The sequence below is a fragment of the Camarhynchus parvulus genome, chromosome 3 (assembly GCF_901933205.1).
Source record: "Camarhynchus parvulus chromosome 3, STF_HiC, whole genome shotgun sequence".
NCBI classification, from domain to species: Eukaryota; Metazoa; Chordata; class Aves; order Passeriformes; family Thraupidae; genus Camarhynchus; species Camarhynchus parvulus.
This window is the reverse complement of record NC_044573.1, coordinates 46380026-46396383: the sequence shown is the minus strand read 5'-3', so window position 1 is coordinate 46396383 and position 16358 is coordinate 46380026. Positions and strand designations below refer to the sequence as shown.

Sequence of the window (16358 nt, the reverse complement as noted above, 5' to 3'; positions counted from 1 at the left end):
GCTGTGATGTATAAGGTCTGTACCTCAAATACCCTGATGTGCTCAAAACAGTTGGACAGGAAAAGGTCCATGCTGAGAAGATGGACAAGCTGAACTGTTTGCTTCAGTGGTCATAGTGTATATGTGTGTATAGAATTGTTGAAGACAGAGGGAAAGTAGAGAAAGTCTCTAAGTGTGTGCACTTCTTTCTGGCAGTTGAATGGCAGTCGCTTATGTTGGCTGAAAGAAGGCAGAGTATGTGCACTGGGGAAAAGTGGAGGATGGATAAGAAGCAATAAGATGTGATATAAATTACAAAAACCATGGCAAAATATCAGTCCATTGAAACTGGACATTAGAAGGGGAAAAAATTTGGCAACTGCCGTCTCTTAAATGTGGTTTGGTATTTGCTATCGCATGGGCAGAATTTTTTACCATGCTCTTTTTGCTGCTAGTAACTCCACATATGCCAGTTACTTTATTTTGACCACACAACAGGCTGGACTACATGTTCTTGCTTATTTTATCTATGTCAACTATAGCATTCCAGTTTTAAGAAATACATTTTTTAATTACTGTCTCCTCACACAAATTAATATGACTCAAATCAGAACATGTAGTTCACAGACTTGCTTCTTTTTTTATCCAGTGTATGAATTGCTTTCTACTACCCAGTTTGCAAAATCAATAAACGTGTCATTTCAAGTGTATTTCTGTTCAGTGTCCATAACATAGCCTGCATTTGAAGACAGAACAGAAAATTAGAAATGAAATCTTAGGAAATTAATAAGAAGGAAGCAAAATGAACTGAAACATCGACTTTCTAGCATGATGCTTCACTAGATACCTCCAGCTTCCCGTAAATCATAGCTAGAGTTCAGCTCACACAAAATAGATTATATATCTGTGTTTACATTATTCTATCTTAATGATCTGAAAACTCAAATTAATTAATTATTTTTTTGAAAAAGTTAACATTATGTGAATGGGCCTGAACTAGAATTTAGCATCATCTTTCTAAAAGCGCCCATTCAGTTTGTACTCCTAATTTACTGTAATAGTAAAAGGAATTGCAAGTCCTGATTTCTATACTTAATCAAGGAAATCAATTGATGTCTTGACTGTGTTGGCAGTGTTTATTGTTACACAAAAATGACCATTGGTTCGGCTCCTGCTTTCCCTTACAGACATTTTGCATTTTTGGCATTGGGGTGAATAGAGCCAGTATCTTCAGAGGGTAGCTGCCATTTGGAAGGCTCTTGCAGATTTAGAGAGTTTAGATTTTTCCTTTAGTTTATGCCTTTGTTTAAACTGATACCCTCTTCTGGAAGTATTTTGGAAGTACGTAAGCTCCATGGTAGCAGAATGGTGTCTGCAGCTCAACCTTTCTTGCTTAGACATAAAATATTCATCATGCTATCTTGATGACAGTGTTTGGGAGGGATAGTGGGGAAGGAGGTCCTGAGTAATTCAGACTTGAAAATTATATCATTATCTGTTGTTTGAAAGTTTTATGTTTGTCTGAAATTGTGCATTGATGTAACGTGGAAAATTTGATTTGTTAATTCTTTTTAGATGGAATTGATTAAAAACATAAGCACTGCTGAGCAGCCCTATTTATTCACTAGACATGTTCATTTCCTCAACTTCTCAAGGTAAGGCATTTTTTTGGTCAAAAATCTTTTTCATTGATTTCAATTAATTGTAATACATAAAACTTTTCCTATTAATTGTAATACATAAAACTTTTCCCCTCTTTTACTCATACACAATACAATGCACTTTTTTTTCCTTTCTTCTGGCACTAGAATTCACATTCTGAAGTTGTTGGCTTCCCCCCCCCCCACTCACTTTTCTGTAGCTTAATTATGTACAGTATGTTTGTGAAAAGCCAGGATGCTATTATATGGTTTTGCCTTTTGAAATTATTGTGATTTATAATATTTCCAGTCAACATGCAAGAGATGGTAACTTAGGACTTTAAACTGTACACTTGTGTTTTAAAAGCGGCAGAACACTTCTGTTAACATTTCATCTGCGTATAGCCAGACACTAAAAGGAGATCTAAATCTGCACTGAGTTCATTAATTTTGTGCCTGGAATAACTCTTCACCAATATAACCAATTTAATTTTGTTCTGACAAAATAGTCCCCATTCCACAGGCTATGGAAGTATTTTTAAACCATGCAAACAGATTACACTCTGTATCATGGGAGTGCTGTTTCTTCTGGCAGATATTTAAAAGTATGCTGCAAGACTCTAGAGACTTTTATAGCACGGAATGTGAAGAAGATTGAATTTGGATGAAACTTCTAAGGAATTTTTGGAAGGACTTGAATGAGTGATGCCAGTTAGCATTTAGCCAGGATGCAGAGGTTAAAGCTGACTGCAGATGCTTATTGCCCAGGCTGTAAGTTTAATCTGGAAATGATATTCAGGAACCATGCTATCTGTGTCACCAGATTGGACTCCTTTAATTTAGATTTCTTAAAAATTGGTAGAATTATGATCATACTGCAGATCTTTGCCAAAGCCTGCCAAATACACAGCGTGGTACATTTTGTTTGCATGGTAATGTGAGTGCATGGCTTCAGGTTTCTGTAGACAGTGTAGTAAGAAATTATAAAATTGGGGACAGGATGTGTTTATTTTTGTTTTCTTGGAAAATAAAATATTTTGAGCAAATGGAAATTCGCTTGATATAGACCTTAACTATGGGCATGATTTTTTATATGGAAATGAGGAGTTAAACAAAATTTTGATCTTCTGTGTTCTCTCTTCTGATTCCTTGAGAGCTCTGTTTCTAATGTACTACCTTTAAAAAAATAAAAATAATTAGGACTTCACACTTTCGGTAAATGATCTCTTTCCTCTTCCAAACTTTTTTGCAAGACCAAAAGAGTAGCCACATGTGAGGGTCAAAGGGATGTTTCCTGATTAGACTGATTTTACAGAGATGATATTCAACATCAGGTATGAGAGAAGAAGATCAACAGTCTTAACCTCTTGCTCCTCCCTATAGATCCTGTTTTCTGTACCTATGGTACATCCTTGCCACTAAGATACCACGTTTCTTCTGTAGTGTATACATTATGTATCTACAAAGTATTTACCTTTTTCTTACAATACAAATCTGCAAATATAAAACAGTTACATAAGATGTATAAAGTATTTTTAGTTTCTCTTTTGGCTCTTTGTTGCAAACTTGAAAACATACCTTTTGTTTTATTGAGAGTATCCTTGGTTTACCTAGTAGGTGTGAAGTAGTGAAAAGGCTGATGAGTCTTCCAAATCAGACAGCATTGAATTGCAGCAACATTGCATACTAGTGTTCAGCATTTCTTAGTGTTTTCTCATAAATTAAACATACTTTGTTTCAAAATTTATTAGCAGTGTTATACTTAACAATGAAGTAGCATGTTTTATATTTTCTTGGCTATTTAATTCTAGGATGATTTTTTAAACTGATTTCTTTAGGAAATGGATTGTCAAATATTGCATTTACAGAAACTTCAGGATGTGACTTAACTACACATTAGAAATATTACAATATTATGAAAATGTTCTAGTTTTGCTTGATTTCTTTAAACTATTTCTTTATAGAAACCTTCCTACCTGTAGTGGTTAGCTGGACTCAGACTGTCTGTGGAATACTTTTCTTCCAATTTGCCCCAGCTTTTCTGCCAGCTCAATATAAAAGTCATACAAAGCTCCTCAGACAAAAAAAAAAAATGGGGCTCAGAGTATTGATGTGGTGTTTTCTGGGTGACAGCTGAAGACCTCAGACAATAGCTTGGCGTGAGCAGCCAGCACAGTGGGGAGCAGGACAAATGCACAGGGATGGGTAGGAGATAACAGCTGACTCCTGACTGCAGGTTTAGGGCAGGTCTAGATCTGTGAAAGGCTCAGCTTGAAGATTAAAGAACCCTATTTTGGTAAAACTTCATGCTCCCTTCTGGGAAAAGGCATGAGACTTTCTACATGCCATTGCAGCAGAGCCATTACTGGATTCTGTGAATTTTTGCAGGAGCAGCCTTTTTGGACATCAGTCCAGTGACTCATTTCTCTTGTTTGGCATTTTATACCTTTGAAACCAAGTTTTTGTTCCCAGGAAGGAATAAGAAAAAATTTATTCTCCTTCGTCCTGCATATACTGAGCTGGCAGACAGGTAGGAGTTAGAAGGCATGTTACTTTGCTACCCTTTTGGTTGGTCACAATAGGAACAAAAGGAGTCTCTTCTGCTTGCCTTGCACCTCTCTGCTTGAGTGTTTTCAAGATGTGTAGGGTTTGCATTAAACCATTTAGAGCATATCACCAAGGTACTAGAGAAGCAGAGAAAATATAAGCAGTCATGAAAAATGTGAATCTGATTTGTTTTGGCTTAAAATAGAGATGTAAAGTTATTTAGGGTAGAAAAGATCCTAAAGATCATCAAGTCCAGTTGTTAACACAGGACTGCCAAATTTGCCCCTAAGCCATGTTCCCGAGTGCCACATCTACACGTCTTTTAAACGCCTCCAGGGATGTGGACTCAATCACTCCCCCAGACAGCCTGTCCCAATGCCTGACAACTTTTTCCATGAAAAAAATTTTCTGAACATCCAGTCTAAACCTCCCCAGTGCAACTTGACGCTGTTTCCTCTTGCCTGGTCACTTGCTGCTTGGTAGAAGAGACCAATCCCTGCCTGGCTACAAACCTCCACCTCCTTTCAGATAGTTGTAGAGAGAGCAGTAAGATTTTCCATGAACCTCCTTTTCTCCAGGTTAAAGAACTCCAGCTCCCTCAGCCATTTCTCATATTACTTACGGTGTTGACCCTTCACCTGCTCTGTTGCGCTTCTCTGGACACATTCCAGCCCCTCAGTGTCCCTTTTTAGTGAGGGGCCCATCACTGAAGTGAGGTGTGGCGTCATCTGTGCTGAATAGAGGGGAAGATCAGAGCCCTTGTCCAGCTGGGCACGCTGTTGCTGATACAGGCCAGGATGCCACTGGCCTTGGCCACCTGGGCGCACACTGGCTCTTGTTTGGCAGCTGCTGACCAGCACCCCCAGGTCCTTTTCTACCAAGGAGCTTTCCAGCCACTCTGTCCCCAGCCTGTAGTGCTGCTTGGGGTTGTTGTGACCCAGGTGCAGGACCCAGCACCAGGCCTTGTTGAGCCTTATACGATTGTCCATCAATCCAGGCTGCCCAGAGCCCTCTGCAGAGCCTTCCTACCCTTCAGCAGATCAACACTCCTGCCCAGCTTGGTGTTGTTTGAGGGTGCACTTTATCCCCTCATCATTATTAAAGCTGTTAAACAGAACTGGTCCTATACTGAGCCCTGGGTAGCACCCCCTGTGACTGGCTGCCAGCTGGATGTAACTCCATGCACCATCATTCCTGGGCTCAGCTGTCCAGTTTTTCACCCAGCAAACTGTGCACCCATCCAAGTCATGAGCAGCCAGTTTGTCTGTGAGAGTGGTGGAGGAAGCTGTCACAGACTTTGCTGAAGTCCAGGCAGACAACATCCACAGCCTTGCCCTCACCCACTGAGCAGGTCACCTTGGAGGAGAAGGAGGTCAGCTTGGCTAAGCAGGACCTGCCTTTCACAAACCCAAGGCAGCTGGACCTGGTCCCCTGGTTGTTGTGTGTGTGCCCTGTGATGGCACACAGGATCATCTTTTCTACAGCCTTCCCTGGCCCTGATGTCAGTCAGGCTGACAGGCCTGTGCTTCCCTGGAGTCTCCTTCCAGCCCTTCTTGTAGATGGGCCTCACGTTTGCTGACTTCCAATAACAGGGATATCTCCACTTACCCAGTACTGTTGGTGAGTGATAGAAAGTGGCTCAGTGAGCACTCCTGCCTCAGCAAGCACTTCTGTACCCTTGGGTGGATCCCATCTGGCCCAATAGACCTGTGTGTAGCTAACTGGTGCAGCTGCTCTCTGACTCTTTCCTCTTGAATTAAGAGGACTTTTTTCTGCTCTCTGTCTTCCAACTTGGGGCAGGGTACCCCAAAAATAACTAGTCTTTTATTAAAACCTGAGGCAAAGATGGCATTAAATACCTTAGTCTTTTCCTCATCCTTGTTGGTGCTTCCCAGCTTCCCAAACAGTAGTAAAAAAAAACTTGTTAATTTTTTTTAACATTGCTGATGTGAATAGCAGCAGTGACAAATCAGTTGAATTTTCTGCCTTTGTGCCCTGTACCCGCTTATAAACCTGTCAGCACTTAAAGCTTTCTGATTATTCAGAAAAGCATTTACTTATGATTGCTTCCAAGTGAAAACAGAAAAAAAAGGCTATATCTTCTTTCCAGAATAAATCTCTAGTGGAAGTGAACTAAGCCTTCACTGGTGAGTTTGAGTACATACATGCATGTTTCTGAAGCCCCATTAGTTTTGCTGAACAAAGTTCTAAAACCTTGAAAATCTAATCCTGACCTGAATGCTTGCCAAGGCGATTTTCCCATCACTCTTGAACAGTTTTTTAAGAGTGCCTGTTGGTTCAGCTGAGTAAATGAATCCCTCTTTACTGCATCTTCATCTTCTGATACAGTACTATCTTTTCTCAATCCAAAGTAGTGTGAAGAGGCAGACAAAATGATAAATATTAAAAAGAGACATGAAAGCAAAAATTATTTCCAGCTTTGAACAGAAGATAAAAAACTGGCTTGTTCTTCTTTCATGTTAGTGAATTTCTATATAGCCCTTGTCACAGAGAAAGCTTTTATGCAAAGTGTTTTGCAGCTTCTGTTCCCAGTCTATCCAGTGCAGTGATGGTTAGGTTCAGAAGATGACCCCATGCTTTCTTGAAGGGTGGCTACTCCACCCAGCTCATTTTATAGAAAGTGGTGCTGGTTTTTTGTGGGTTTGGGGATGTTTATTGTCTTTTTCTGACTTGAAGTTTATATAGTAATGTTGCTGGGAAAAACAGCCAAAGTGTTAATCAGGAGCAAATATTAAATAATGTCTCTAAGCAGGTAAAGTTTTATTTGTTGATATATTTCCTGAGATTCCAGGTGTTGCTGGTAGATCCTGGTAATACAATGTTGAAGTGCAGAAGCTGTGAAGAAGCAGAATAACCTGCAGAGAGATAAAAAGCTGTTTCAGAATAGCTGCAATTTGTTCACTGTGCATTACCATAAGTGCCTGTTGTCATCTACTTAGTCCAAGAAAAAAATACTCAGGAAGAAGCTTCAAATTCGTGGAAAAGTCCCTCTTGATTTCTCAGTAATCTGCTGAATTAACTGTAACAGTCACTGGGCAGTGACTCAAGACACTTGGAGAGTGCTCCAAGTGTCACAGATTTCAGAGAAGCAGGAAGAAAGTTTGCAGGAATGCAGAGGCGGGTGGCAAGACCATGGTTTTGGGTAAGGATGAGTCAGGGATATGGAGAATTGCACAACATCTGTTTTGGTCAGGGGAAGGGCAGCATGTCTCTCTCCAACGTCAAACTCTTCTCTTCCGGGTGTGCACTTACAGACCCAGTTTGGGCAGAGCAGGGGGCTTGGGCATTCCTTCCTGCCTGGGGGAAGTGAATGGTGCAGGTGAGTGTGTAAAAATCTAATGACATGCCTCTGTCAGTGTCTGGTGAGTTTTGCTTGTTTGAGGGCTGGCTGATCAGGTCAGGGTGAAGTCAGAGAAAGGAGAAGCATTAAAACAACCGCCCAGAAAGTGAGACAGACTTTTTCATGTCTCACTGGAGCTATGAATTCTTTATTTTCTGTAGTAGCTATGGGCCACTGAGAGATAAAGCACCAATTCTACCTAATTTTACAGTTTAATTAGCCCTTATAATTCAGTTGAGTATATCTTACTTGTTCAGAGTCAGGATGAATTATCACCCAGCACTGCTGTGTCAGGAGTCATCCTTTCTGTGCTGTCAGGCTGCTGCCCTCTTCTTCCTTTCAGCTGCAGTTTTTAATATCTTAAGTGTGTATTTAGCATGTGTGCATGTGCTTGAGGGAGGGGACAGCACTTCACTTTTGGCATAAGTTTCTAAAGAAATGAGAGCCGTGCAGCAGTTTCAGTTGTCCTGCCTGTCTTTCCATCCTCTCCCCTCCCGAGTTGCTAAATCATTCCTAAACATGTTGGCCACTTTGAAAACACATTGAGTAGGTCACTAGACTTCTGAGACAGCCACACTGCAGGTACATATGCTGAAGGCCAAGCCATGCAAAACAGAGCTGGTGGACCTTCTGCTGTGCCACAGCCAGCAGTCACCTCCCTGTGCCCTGCTTGGATGCCAGCCTGCTTGCTCAATGTGAGAGGAGAAAGGAGACAGGTTTTGGGGAGGAGAGAAAGGTCTGTTGGGTCTTCTTCTTGGTAAGGAGCTTGCCTTTAGTCCCTAGAATCCACATAAGAAATATTTCCAGTTTTCTGTTTTTCATTAGCAGAGTTCATGTGTAAGGTTCTTGTTTTTCTTGAAACAAGCCTTTTTTGGTAGACAGTCTGTATCAACATTGTTGAAATCTTTTTTTATTACTTTTTTGCGCAGATAAAATGGCCAACACTAACTAATAAAAATGAATAAATTGAGCTGATGTAGTGGCCAGACAGTGTCACATGCAGCAGTGCTGGTCAGGTTGGCAATTTTCCTTCAACTCTGACCTGAATTCTGACCTATGGGTAGCAATAAATTACATGCTATATGAAGGCAGGGATGGACAGAGAAATTCTGGAGAAGCCCAAAACAAAATTTGATTTCTGAATGTTGCTGAGATTTTTTGTTAGTCATTGTTTCTGTGTTTTTTCTCATTCAGAAGCAGCACTAAAGATTGAGTTTTAACAGAGCACTTTGATATTACACCATTCCCTTGTTCTTGCAAAATGTGTCTATAGCTAACAAACAAAAAGGAGGTAAATCTGGATGAATTAACTTTGTCATGTGAATAAGCTTCATGTTTGAAAGCTGAAGCACACTCTGTGTTGGCAGCTTGTGTTTGGAAGCCTTGCATGTTAGCTTGTGGATAATTTGGAAGGGCTGGATGATACAATTACAATTTTTTTTTTGTTTTTGGAAATAAACATCTTGCTTTGCAATGACTTAACCTAAGTATGTATGCCTTCAATCCATTGATTTGGAAATAGAATTTCGCTTTTTTATAGACTGACTGGAGGTCAGTAAAACCAGAGTGATTCTGTGATGCTGTTTTCATTGTCTTAGAGTCATGCAATTCTGGTCACGGCACCCAGATTTTTTAGTAATTTGAGGAATATTGTTTCTTCTTTTCTTTGGAACAATTAGTGCCAGACAGTATGTTCATGTTTTGTAGAACATGTCTTTTATGTCTGTTAGCCATGCTTCTCTAGCATTTGAAAGGAGTGTGTTGGGCGAATGCACAGAGCTGGCATAACAAGATGCTAAATGTCCAGGACCCTTTGAATGCAAACTCAGGTATACCTTGTACAAAGAGCAGTAGTTGGGTCAGCTTGCACTGACTCTACACAGCTCAGCTGTGGGAGGGATTGGGCTCTTTGAATGCCTTCTTGAATCAACATCTTGAAACCATGATTGCAGCCTAAGATTATCTATTAAAGTAATTTTATGTTGTGGGATTTTTTTCTCCTTTAAAAAAAATACACACTTAGGGAAATGTCATTAAAAATATGGTAGCAAAAAAAAAAACTTACCCTCTGGGCAAACTGTTAAAAGTAGGGAAATGTCAGCTAAACTCGAGCATGGCCTTAACACTGTGTCTTTATGTGTGTTCTTTATAATCTGTACTTTTTGCTAACACATCATGAAACACTTTCTACCATCATGTGAGGTCTGCCTTGTAAAGTACACATTTCATGAATGGCCACATGGTGCTGTAATCCCTTCTACATATTTTTTCTTCCTTTTTTATACTACTTTTTTTTAATTATGTGAGTGGTAATGATGCTTTTTAACTGTGACTTGATGGAAGGTTAAGCACAGATCTCATGTGCAGTTTGACCTTTATGTGATCTAAGCAGGGATTTTTTGAGGTTTATTTTTTTTTAAAGCATTACTTTCTGGTGAGTTTTTCCACACATTTTAAGATCATTTAATTGATAATTTATTCTCCTAGCTTTCCTGTGTTCTTTGCATTATACACTTTTTATCTTTCGTTCAGCTCATAACATGATATTCTCAGAATAGAGATTGTTGCTTGAAATGTAGGTACTGAAGGTGGGGTCAGGCATGACTCCTCAATTATCCTGTTTTTACTGGTGTTCAGCTTCCATGCTCATGGTCACACTGCATATTATCAGTTTGGGAGTAACTTGATTTAAGAAGGATGATTATTAGTCCACAGGGGTCCAAAAGAGAATAAGAAGAATGATCAGAGATTTTAAAAATTTACCTAAAATCACAGGAAAAGAAAAACAAATAGAGAAGACAGGGAAAGAGGGGACTGTCATTACACTTCTGGGTTGTTTTTTTAAATTTTTTAATTTAAAAGAGTCTGCAGAGAAAAAGGGACTATGCAGTTCTTAATGACTAATGATAACACAAGTGGTGAACTGGAATTGTCATCGAGTTCTAGATCAGACATTTAGGAGAAGGTTAGAACAAGGGGAGCAAAGCAACAGAATAGATTATATTCAGGATTTTGAAGCTGGTAGTGGCAGTTGCATAGCTGATCCTGCCTTCAGACAAAAAGGTGGACGGTGACAGTTCTGAATAATTTTGAAGCTTTTCTGCCCTTGATAAATAAGTTTAAACCTGAAACTTCCATCTTTCAGAAAGAAAATGGAAGTCTTTATTCTGAATCACCAGTAATAGAGAATCTGCTGCGCTTGATAAATTCTTTCAATAGTGAATTGTTCTCTCAAATAATAAATTGAGTTATTTTTCCTCCTAATTTTTCATAGAAGTTCTATTGACTCCTTTTCCTTCAATTTCAGAGTGCATTTGTCCACTATGTAAAGACTCATTACATTTTTCACCTGTGTACTTTCACGTATAATTTCTTACACAGTCATGCAGTCATCTCTCAGCCTTCTCTGTATTTTTTCCTTCTCATTCACTTTGCAAGCTGGAGGCTTTTAATTTTTTTTTCATCATTTTTGTGATGCTGCATGAACTTTGTTCATGTTTTTCTGAAAATGGACTCTGTGAATGGTCATGAGTGCTGTGTCAGGCCTTTACTCCTCTCTCCTCCTGCTTCTCAGAAAAAGGGAAACTAGGATCATTATTCTGGCCTGTAAGTTTTCCCACACTGCTGATAATATGTGGAAGTATGCATGTCCTTGCCAGAACTACTCCTTCCCTGTGAATATGCTCTGCTTCAGGTTCTAGATGCTTTGGGTTTCATTTGCTCTACTACAGTGCAAAATGTTTTCTTTTGTCTTTCTTGCCTGGTGGCTCAAGTGGCTCTTTACCAGCAAATCACTCCCTTCATTATTCCCTCCTTTTGCAGCTTTGTTTTCTGAAAATATTATGACTTTGCACATAGCTTCTGAATGACAGATTGTCACATTAAACTGCATAGGTTCCAAGCCTCAAGCAGAGTGACGTCCAGAGTCCCTCTCTGATAGCAGATTTTCACATCTGCGACCGGGCAGCCATGTTATAGCTTTCACTTACATTGATTTTTATATTCTATAGATTGCATACATTATATATATACTGCTCAGTTACAATGACTTATTTTTTTGTTATGCACCGTTCACTGTATTTCAGTTTCCATGTGAACACTCCTAACATTGACTTGCTCTCTGCAACAGCCATTTCCACAGGATGGCTGGAGTCACCCCTCCTCCCCTTGATAAATGTGTTCATACAGGAAGTTGAACATGCAATGCTGAGTACATTGCAGCATCCTTTGCATAATAACCTTCCTAAGAAATTGAGCCCCAAGATTTTATGCTAATGTAACTACCTCAGCCAAATCTGTGGTCTCATTCAATTTTGAAAATACATCTTTTCTACCTATTATGTTTGTTGATTTAATACTTTCCAAAGAGCTGTATCAGCAATTCTACTATTTGCAGGAAATTTATTGTAATACTTTGTAATTAGTTTTCGTATTCTTCTGTGCAAATGCATAACATTTGCATCTCTGAATTACAGTGAAACATTAATCAGAGGTCCAGAGAAACCTGAGCCAGGCCTCTGGAAGAAAGTCTTAAATACAGGGTATCTGGAATTAGGTGATTTTAATTAATGTGGAGTTTAGCTGCTGTTAGTCTTGTATGGAGAGTTAGTGTTTACTGTCTTACTTGTTTCCAGCTGTAACTTTGCATCACACAAATGAAAACATAATTAGTATTTCCTTTACTTTACTTGGGACCTACACGGGATACTTGTTGGTGCTGTTCATTGTGAAATTATATATTAAACTTCTTTGACATCCTCAGGAGAATGAAAAATATAGGGTAGAAAGAAGACCCTAATTGTTTAGCAAGCATGAATGACTGACAAAATACAGCCTAAAATATTTTGGTAGATTTACAGGATAGTGAAGTAGAGAAATACAAAGCTTTACAGTGTTATCTTTTAGCCATTCACTGGTCTGAGGCAGCTTACTAGACAATTCCTAGAGGATTCAGTTGTAATTTTACAATTATGTGACCCAGACACATCACTTAAGAAACTGAAATTTCTACTATTGAAATCTCAGGTCCAGAAAGGATGATTGATGAGGAGTGTGTACTATTTTACTGTTAACCTTGAACCACTGGGCATTTTGAATCCCTGCACACACTTCTCATTGAAGGGCAGGCCAGTCAAAGATAAAATTTTGAAATGAAAAAACTTGTTTCATAGAATCATAGATTTGTTAAGGTTGGAAAAGACTGCTGAGGTCATCAAGTCCAACTGTTATCTACACTGCCAAGTCCACAACTAACCCACATCCCTAAGTGCTACACCTACATGTTTTTTGAATGCTCCCAAGGATGATAATTACATCACCTCTCTGCATTGTTTGTTTTGTGTCTGGGATAAACTAGAGAGCGACAACAAAAAAGCAGACTGGCATGACTTTTAGTTCAGCTTGCTGGGGACAGGCAGCCTAGTTAGTACTCTACAAGAAAGGAAAAAGGCCTCATGAAGCCAAAGTTTTTGCCTGAAGTGTGCTCTAGATGGTCCTTGTACCAGTTCAGCTACGCCAGTACTGTTATGACTGAAATAACAGTGAAGGTGACATAGGTGCATCAGTAGAGAAATGCCCTATATCAACTCCACCAGTTCTAAAGAAAAGGTTAAAAGCATGACCACAGCATGAGGTCATGAGCGGAGGGTGAAGAGTGCAAGAGAGGAACTACAGACAAGAGCAGGAAGATAAAGAAACTCTTGATTATGGAGGCTGGCAGTACTTCAGCCCATTCCTCTTTGCATCTCATCCCTTAGGAGGACCACTGGAGCATCCCAGAAGTGCCTGGTGCCTTGTGTGCCGGGAATTGCTTTGCCACAAGTTCATGCTGATGCACGATGTTATGAAAACTAGTATTTCAAAATAACTTTTTCAGAGGATAAATGTTGAGGTAACTGCATCTTTTTTAAGTCCTAAAAAGGTGAAGGTTCTATGTTAGTGCTTTTACATGACCTCTCTGTGAAGCTCTGCTGCAGGGCAGGTAATGATGCTCTAACATAATTGCTGAGTAAAGATGGCTGGGCAATTGTACTGTCAGCATGTGATTCTCAGTTGTATGGCACTGGAAAAGGAAATTGTGCTTCCTTTATAAGAAGGATACAAAATACCTGTTCCTATTAATTTTACATGGCCATTGGTTCTTCTTTGCTTCCATTATACTGAATTTCCAGCAACCACCCTTTTTGTTTAAGGGGAAACAGTGTGTGTTGAAAGAGTAAGAGGCAGATAATGTTCTTCCAGAGAATAGGGTGGGAGTAATCTTTTCCTTGAGGAGTTGTGATTTGTCTGCAAGGATGAGGAAGCCATCTTCTGCTTGTGTGAAGAGTTTTGTATTAAATGCAAAGGCAGCAGCCTCCTGAAATGAAATGAAAAATAATAGGAGCTAAGAGAGCCTCCATTTTAAAGCCAAGCAAATCGCTTCTGTTGATTTTTACCCCCTAACTTGCAAGGGATTTGTCAGTGGTTTTAAATGAAGGTATCGGTAATGTAAATAATAAAATTGGAATTAATCAGAAACGTGAAGGGGCAAGCTCACATACATCTCAGGCTTTTTTTTTTATTATAAAAGACATAGGGGAATATATTATTAATGAAGCTAAATAGCATTGACTGAAGCTTGCAAATAGTTTTTCTGATGAGGACTCCAAAAATACACCTTCAACAAGAGCTCAGTTAAAACAAGTGGGATTTAGTTGTACATATAAAATAAATCAGGAGACATTAAGTACAGGAAGAATGTTGTGGGGGTTGGTGTCTCCATTTGCAGTGCCCTGGTGGAGTGGTGGTGTCCTGACCCACTCTTCCCAGTCATGCCGATGGGCTGCTGGAGATGAGAATATTTGTGCAACTTCATCATGTGGGATCCAATCATGATCCCACTCAGAGAAGGTAAGTTTGCTACTCAGGCCTAGAAAATATGGTCATGTCCCATTTTGAATCCTTCACAATAGGGGTTTGAGCGCAAATAAGGTGATGTGATGTATAATGAGAGCACATATGTTTTTTTTGCAAGAGCACTTTCATGTGGGTGTTGTTAATCTGAAAAGCTTCACTTGGGAGAGCATTTAATATGTTGTAGTTGATAGGTATCTAAAAATATGCAGAACATATTTGAACAAATGGATGGAGCATTGATTTGCCCTTCTTTAAATAGCTTAAGGTACTTGATTTTTTAATTTTTTTTTAAACCATTAGAATTTTTTATGCTCTGTGAGTGCTGCTTAGCTTCCATAAATGACTCTGAGTACAGTTCATAGAAACAAATGGTTGGAATTTGAAGTATTATAAACTATGTTTTTAAAAAAAGCGCATTTGAATAAGGACCAGAACAGACTTGATTTTTTTAATAATTCCTTGCTTGTTGCCTGGTGGAGCAACCCACAGCTGGGTATATAGCAGCTGGTTACACTGTGCAGAAAATCAGAAATTTGAGCTGTCCTGTGTTTGAGGAGGTGGGGCACATACACAATCCACATTTTGGAGATGGAAGTTCCTCAGTAGCATTTGTGAAAGAGTGATTTCCCATCTCAGCTGTCCTCTTGGGGTGATTGAGCTTGTGTGAGCCTCTTTCCTCAGGGCTTTTGGTCCTGAATTTACTGTTCTCATGTTCAGAAACGTGACCGTACCAGCAAAAGAGTAGGCTCTGGGAATATGGTGGGTTGATTATGCAATCTCACCCCTCCTTTTACTTCAGTAAAGACAAAATGACTTAGAAATTTCTATCAAGACAGCTATTAGCTGTCTGATTTTCATTTTTCACTCTTCTGATGAGCATTTAGGTTTACTATCTCCTATGGAACCTGGGACAGGATATCCCTGCTCTCTTGCCTCTACAAATCTTGTGATCTTTTTGTCTTAAGACAGCTTGCTGCTGACATCACTTCTTACTCTCTACTGCTTCTCCTTTTCTTTGCTCTCCTCCACTCACCTCTGTCTTTTGATTATTGCTATCTGCATCAAGCAGCAGAAGGATAATATGTTCAGTAATTTAGATACAATCCATTCTTTCCAGCAATTTCACCTGAAAAATTTAGTTTTCAAAACTACAAGGCCAAGGCATCCACTCAAAGCTTTCTATTTGAGTAAATATTGTCAAAACTTTATGCCCACATTGTCCTGTGGTATTTGCAGGAATGCCTTTTTTTTTTCAAATACAGGTTTTATATCTGTATAAAGATAAAAAGCAGCAAAGATAAGCTTAGAGAAGAATTCAGGGGACTAAATTCAGGATATTTAACTTGCACATCCATGTCCAAACTGGGTTGTACACTAATCAGGAAGCAAGGAGCATATGCCTTTTTAATTGGATTGTTTTAAAATTTTATGCTGTCTGTGCAGTTTCAAATTATGGCAGTGATCCTGCAACACTGAGGTCAATGAGATTACTGATAGGCATAGTTACTCATGAGACAAGCCTTTGTAGACTGTATTTAGGAGTCTGGGGAATCATGCAGAAGAAAAATCAGATTTAAACTCCATGAGATTTTTCTCTTGTCTTTTACTAGAATTCATAATTTTAAACAATTTTGCTGCCTCTTAAATAATAATGAGAAGCCCTGATCTTTTATTATACAAATTCAATTATTCATTGCCTCAAAAGATGGGGAGAAACTGAGAGGGTTTTTTTAATCTAAAGGGTGTCTTCAGTTTTCTCTCTTTAATCTAGTATTTTACAGTTTAGAAGAAATTATATAAATTGTGACTCAGAAAATCATCAAAATAGCATTTAAGTACTTAAATATGGCTATGTTCTCAAACTCCCAAAAATAAAGTATAAGCTAGTTCAAAAATAAAGTATAAGCTAGAATTGTTCACCTAAATTGGGGAAACAG

The 16358-nt window shown here is 39.1% G+C and overlaps 1 protein-coding gene across 1 annotated transcript in view; it reads left to right on the top strand.

The window, feature by feature from the left end:
* The window catches only part of UST (uronyl 2-sulfotransferase), a 155295-nt gene that overhangs the window by 78620 nt on the left and 60317 nt on the right, over positions 1-16358 (top strand). Inside the window, 1 exon segment of the mRNA XM_030944405.1 lies at positions 1555-1634. Within this exon segment, the coding sequence (XP_030800265.1) occupies positions 1555-1634 (80 nt within the window).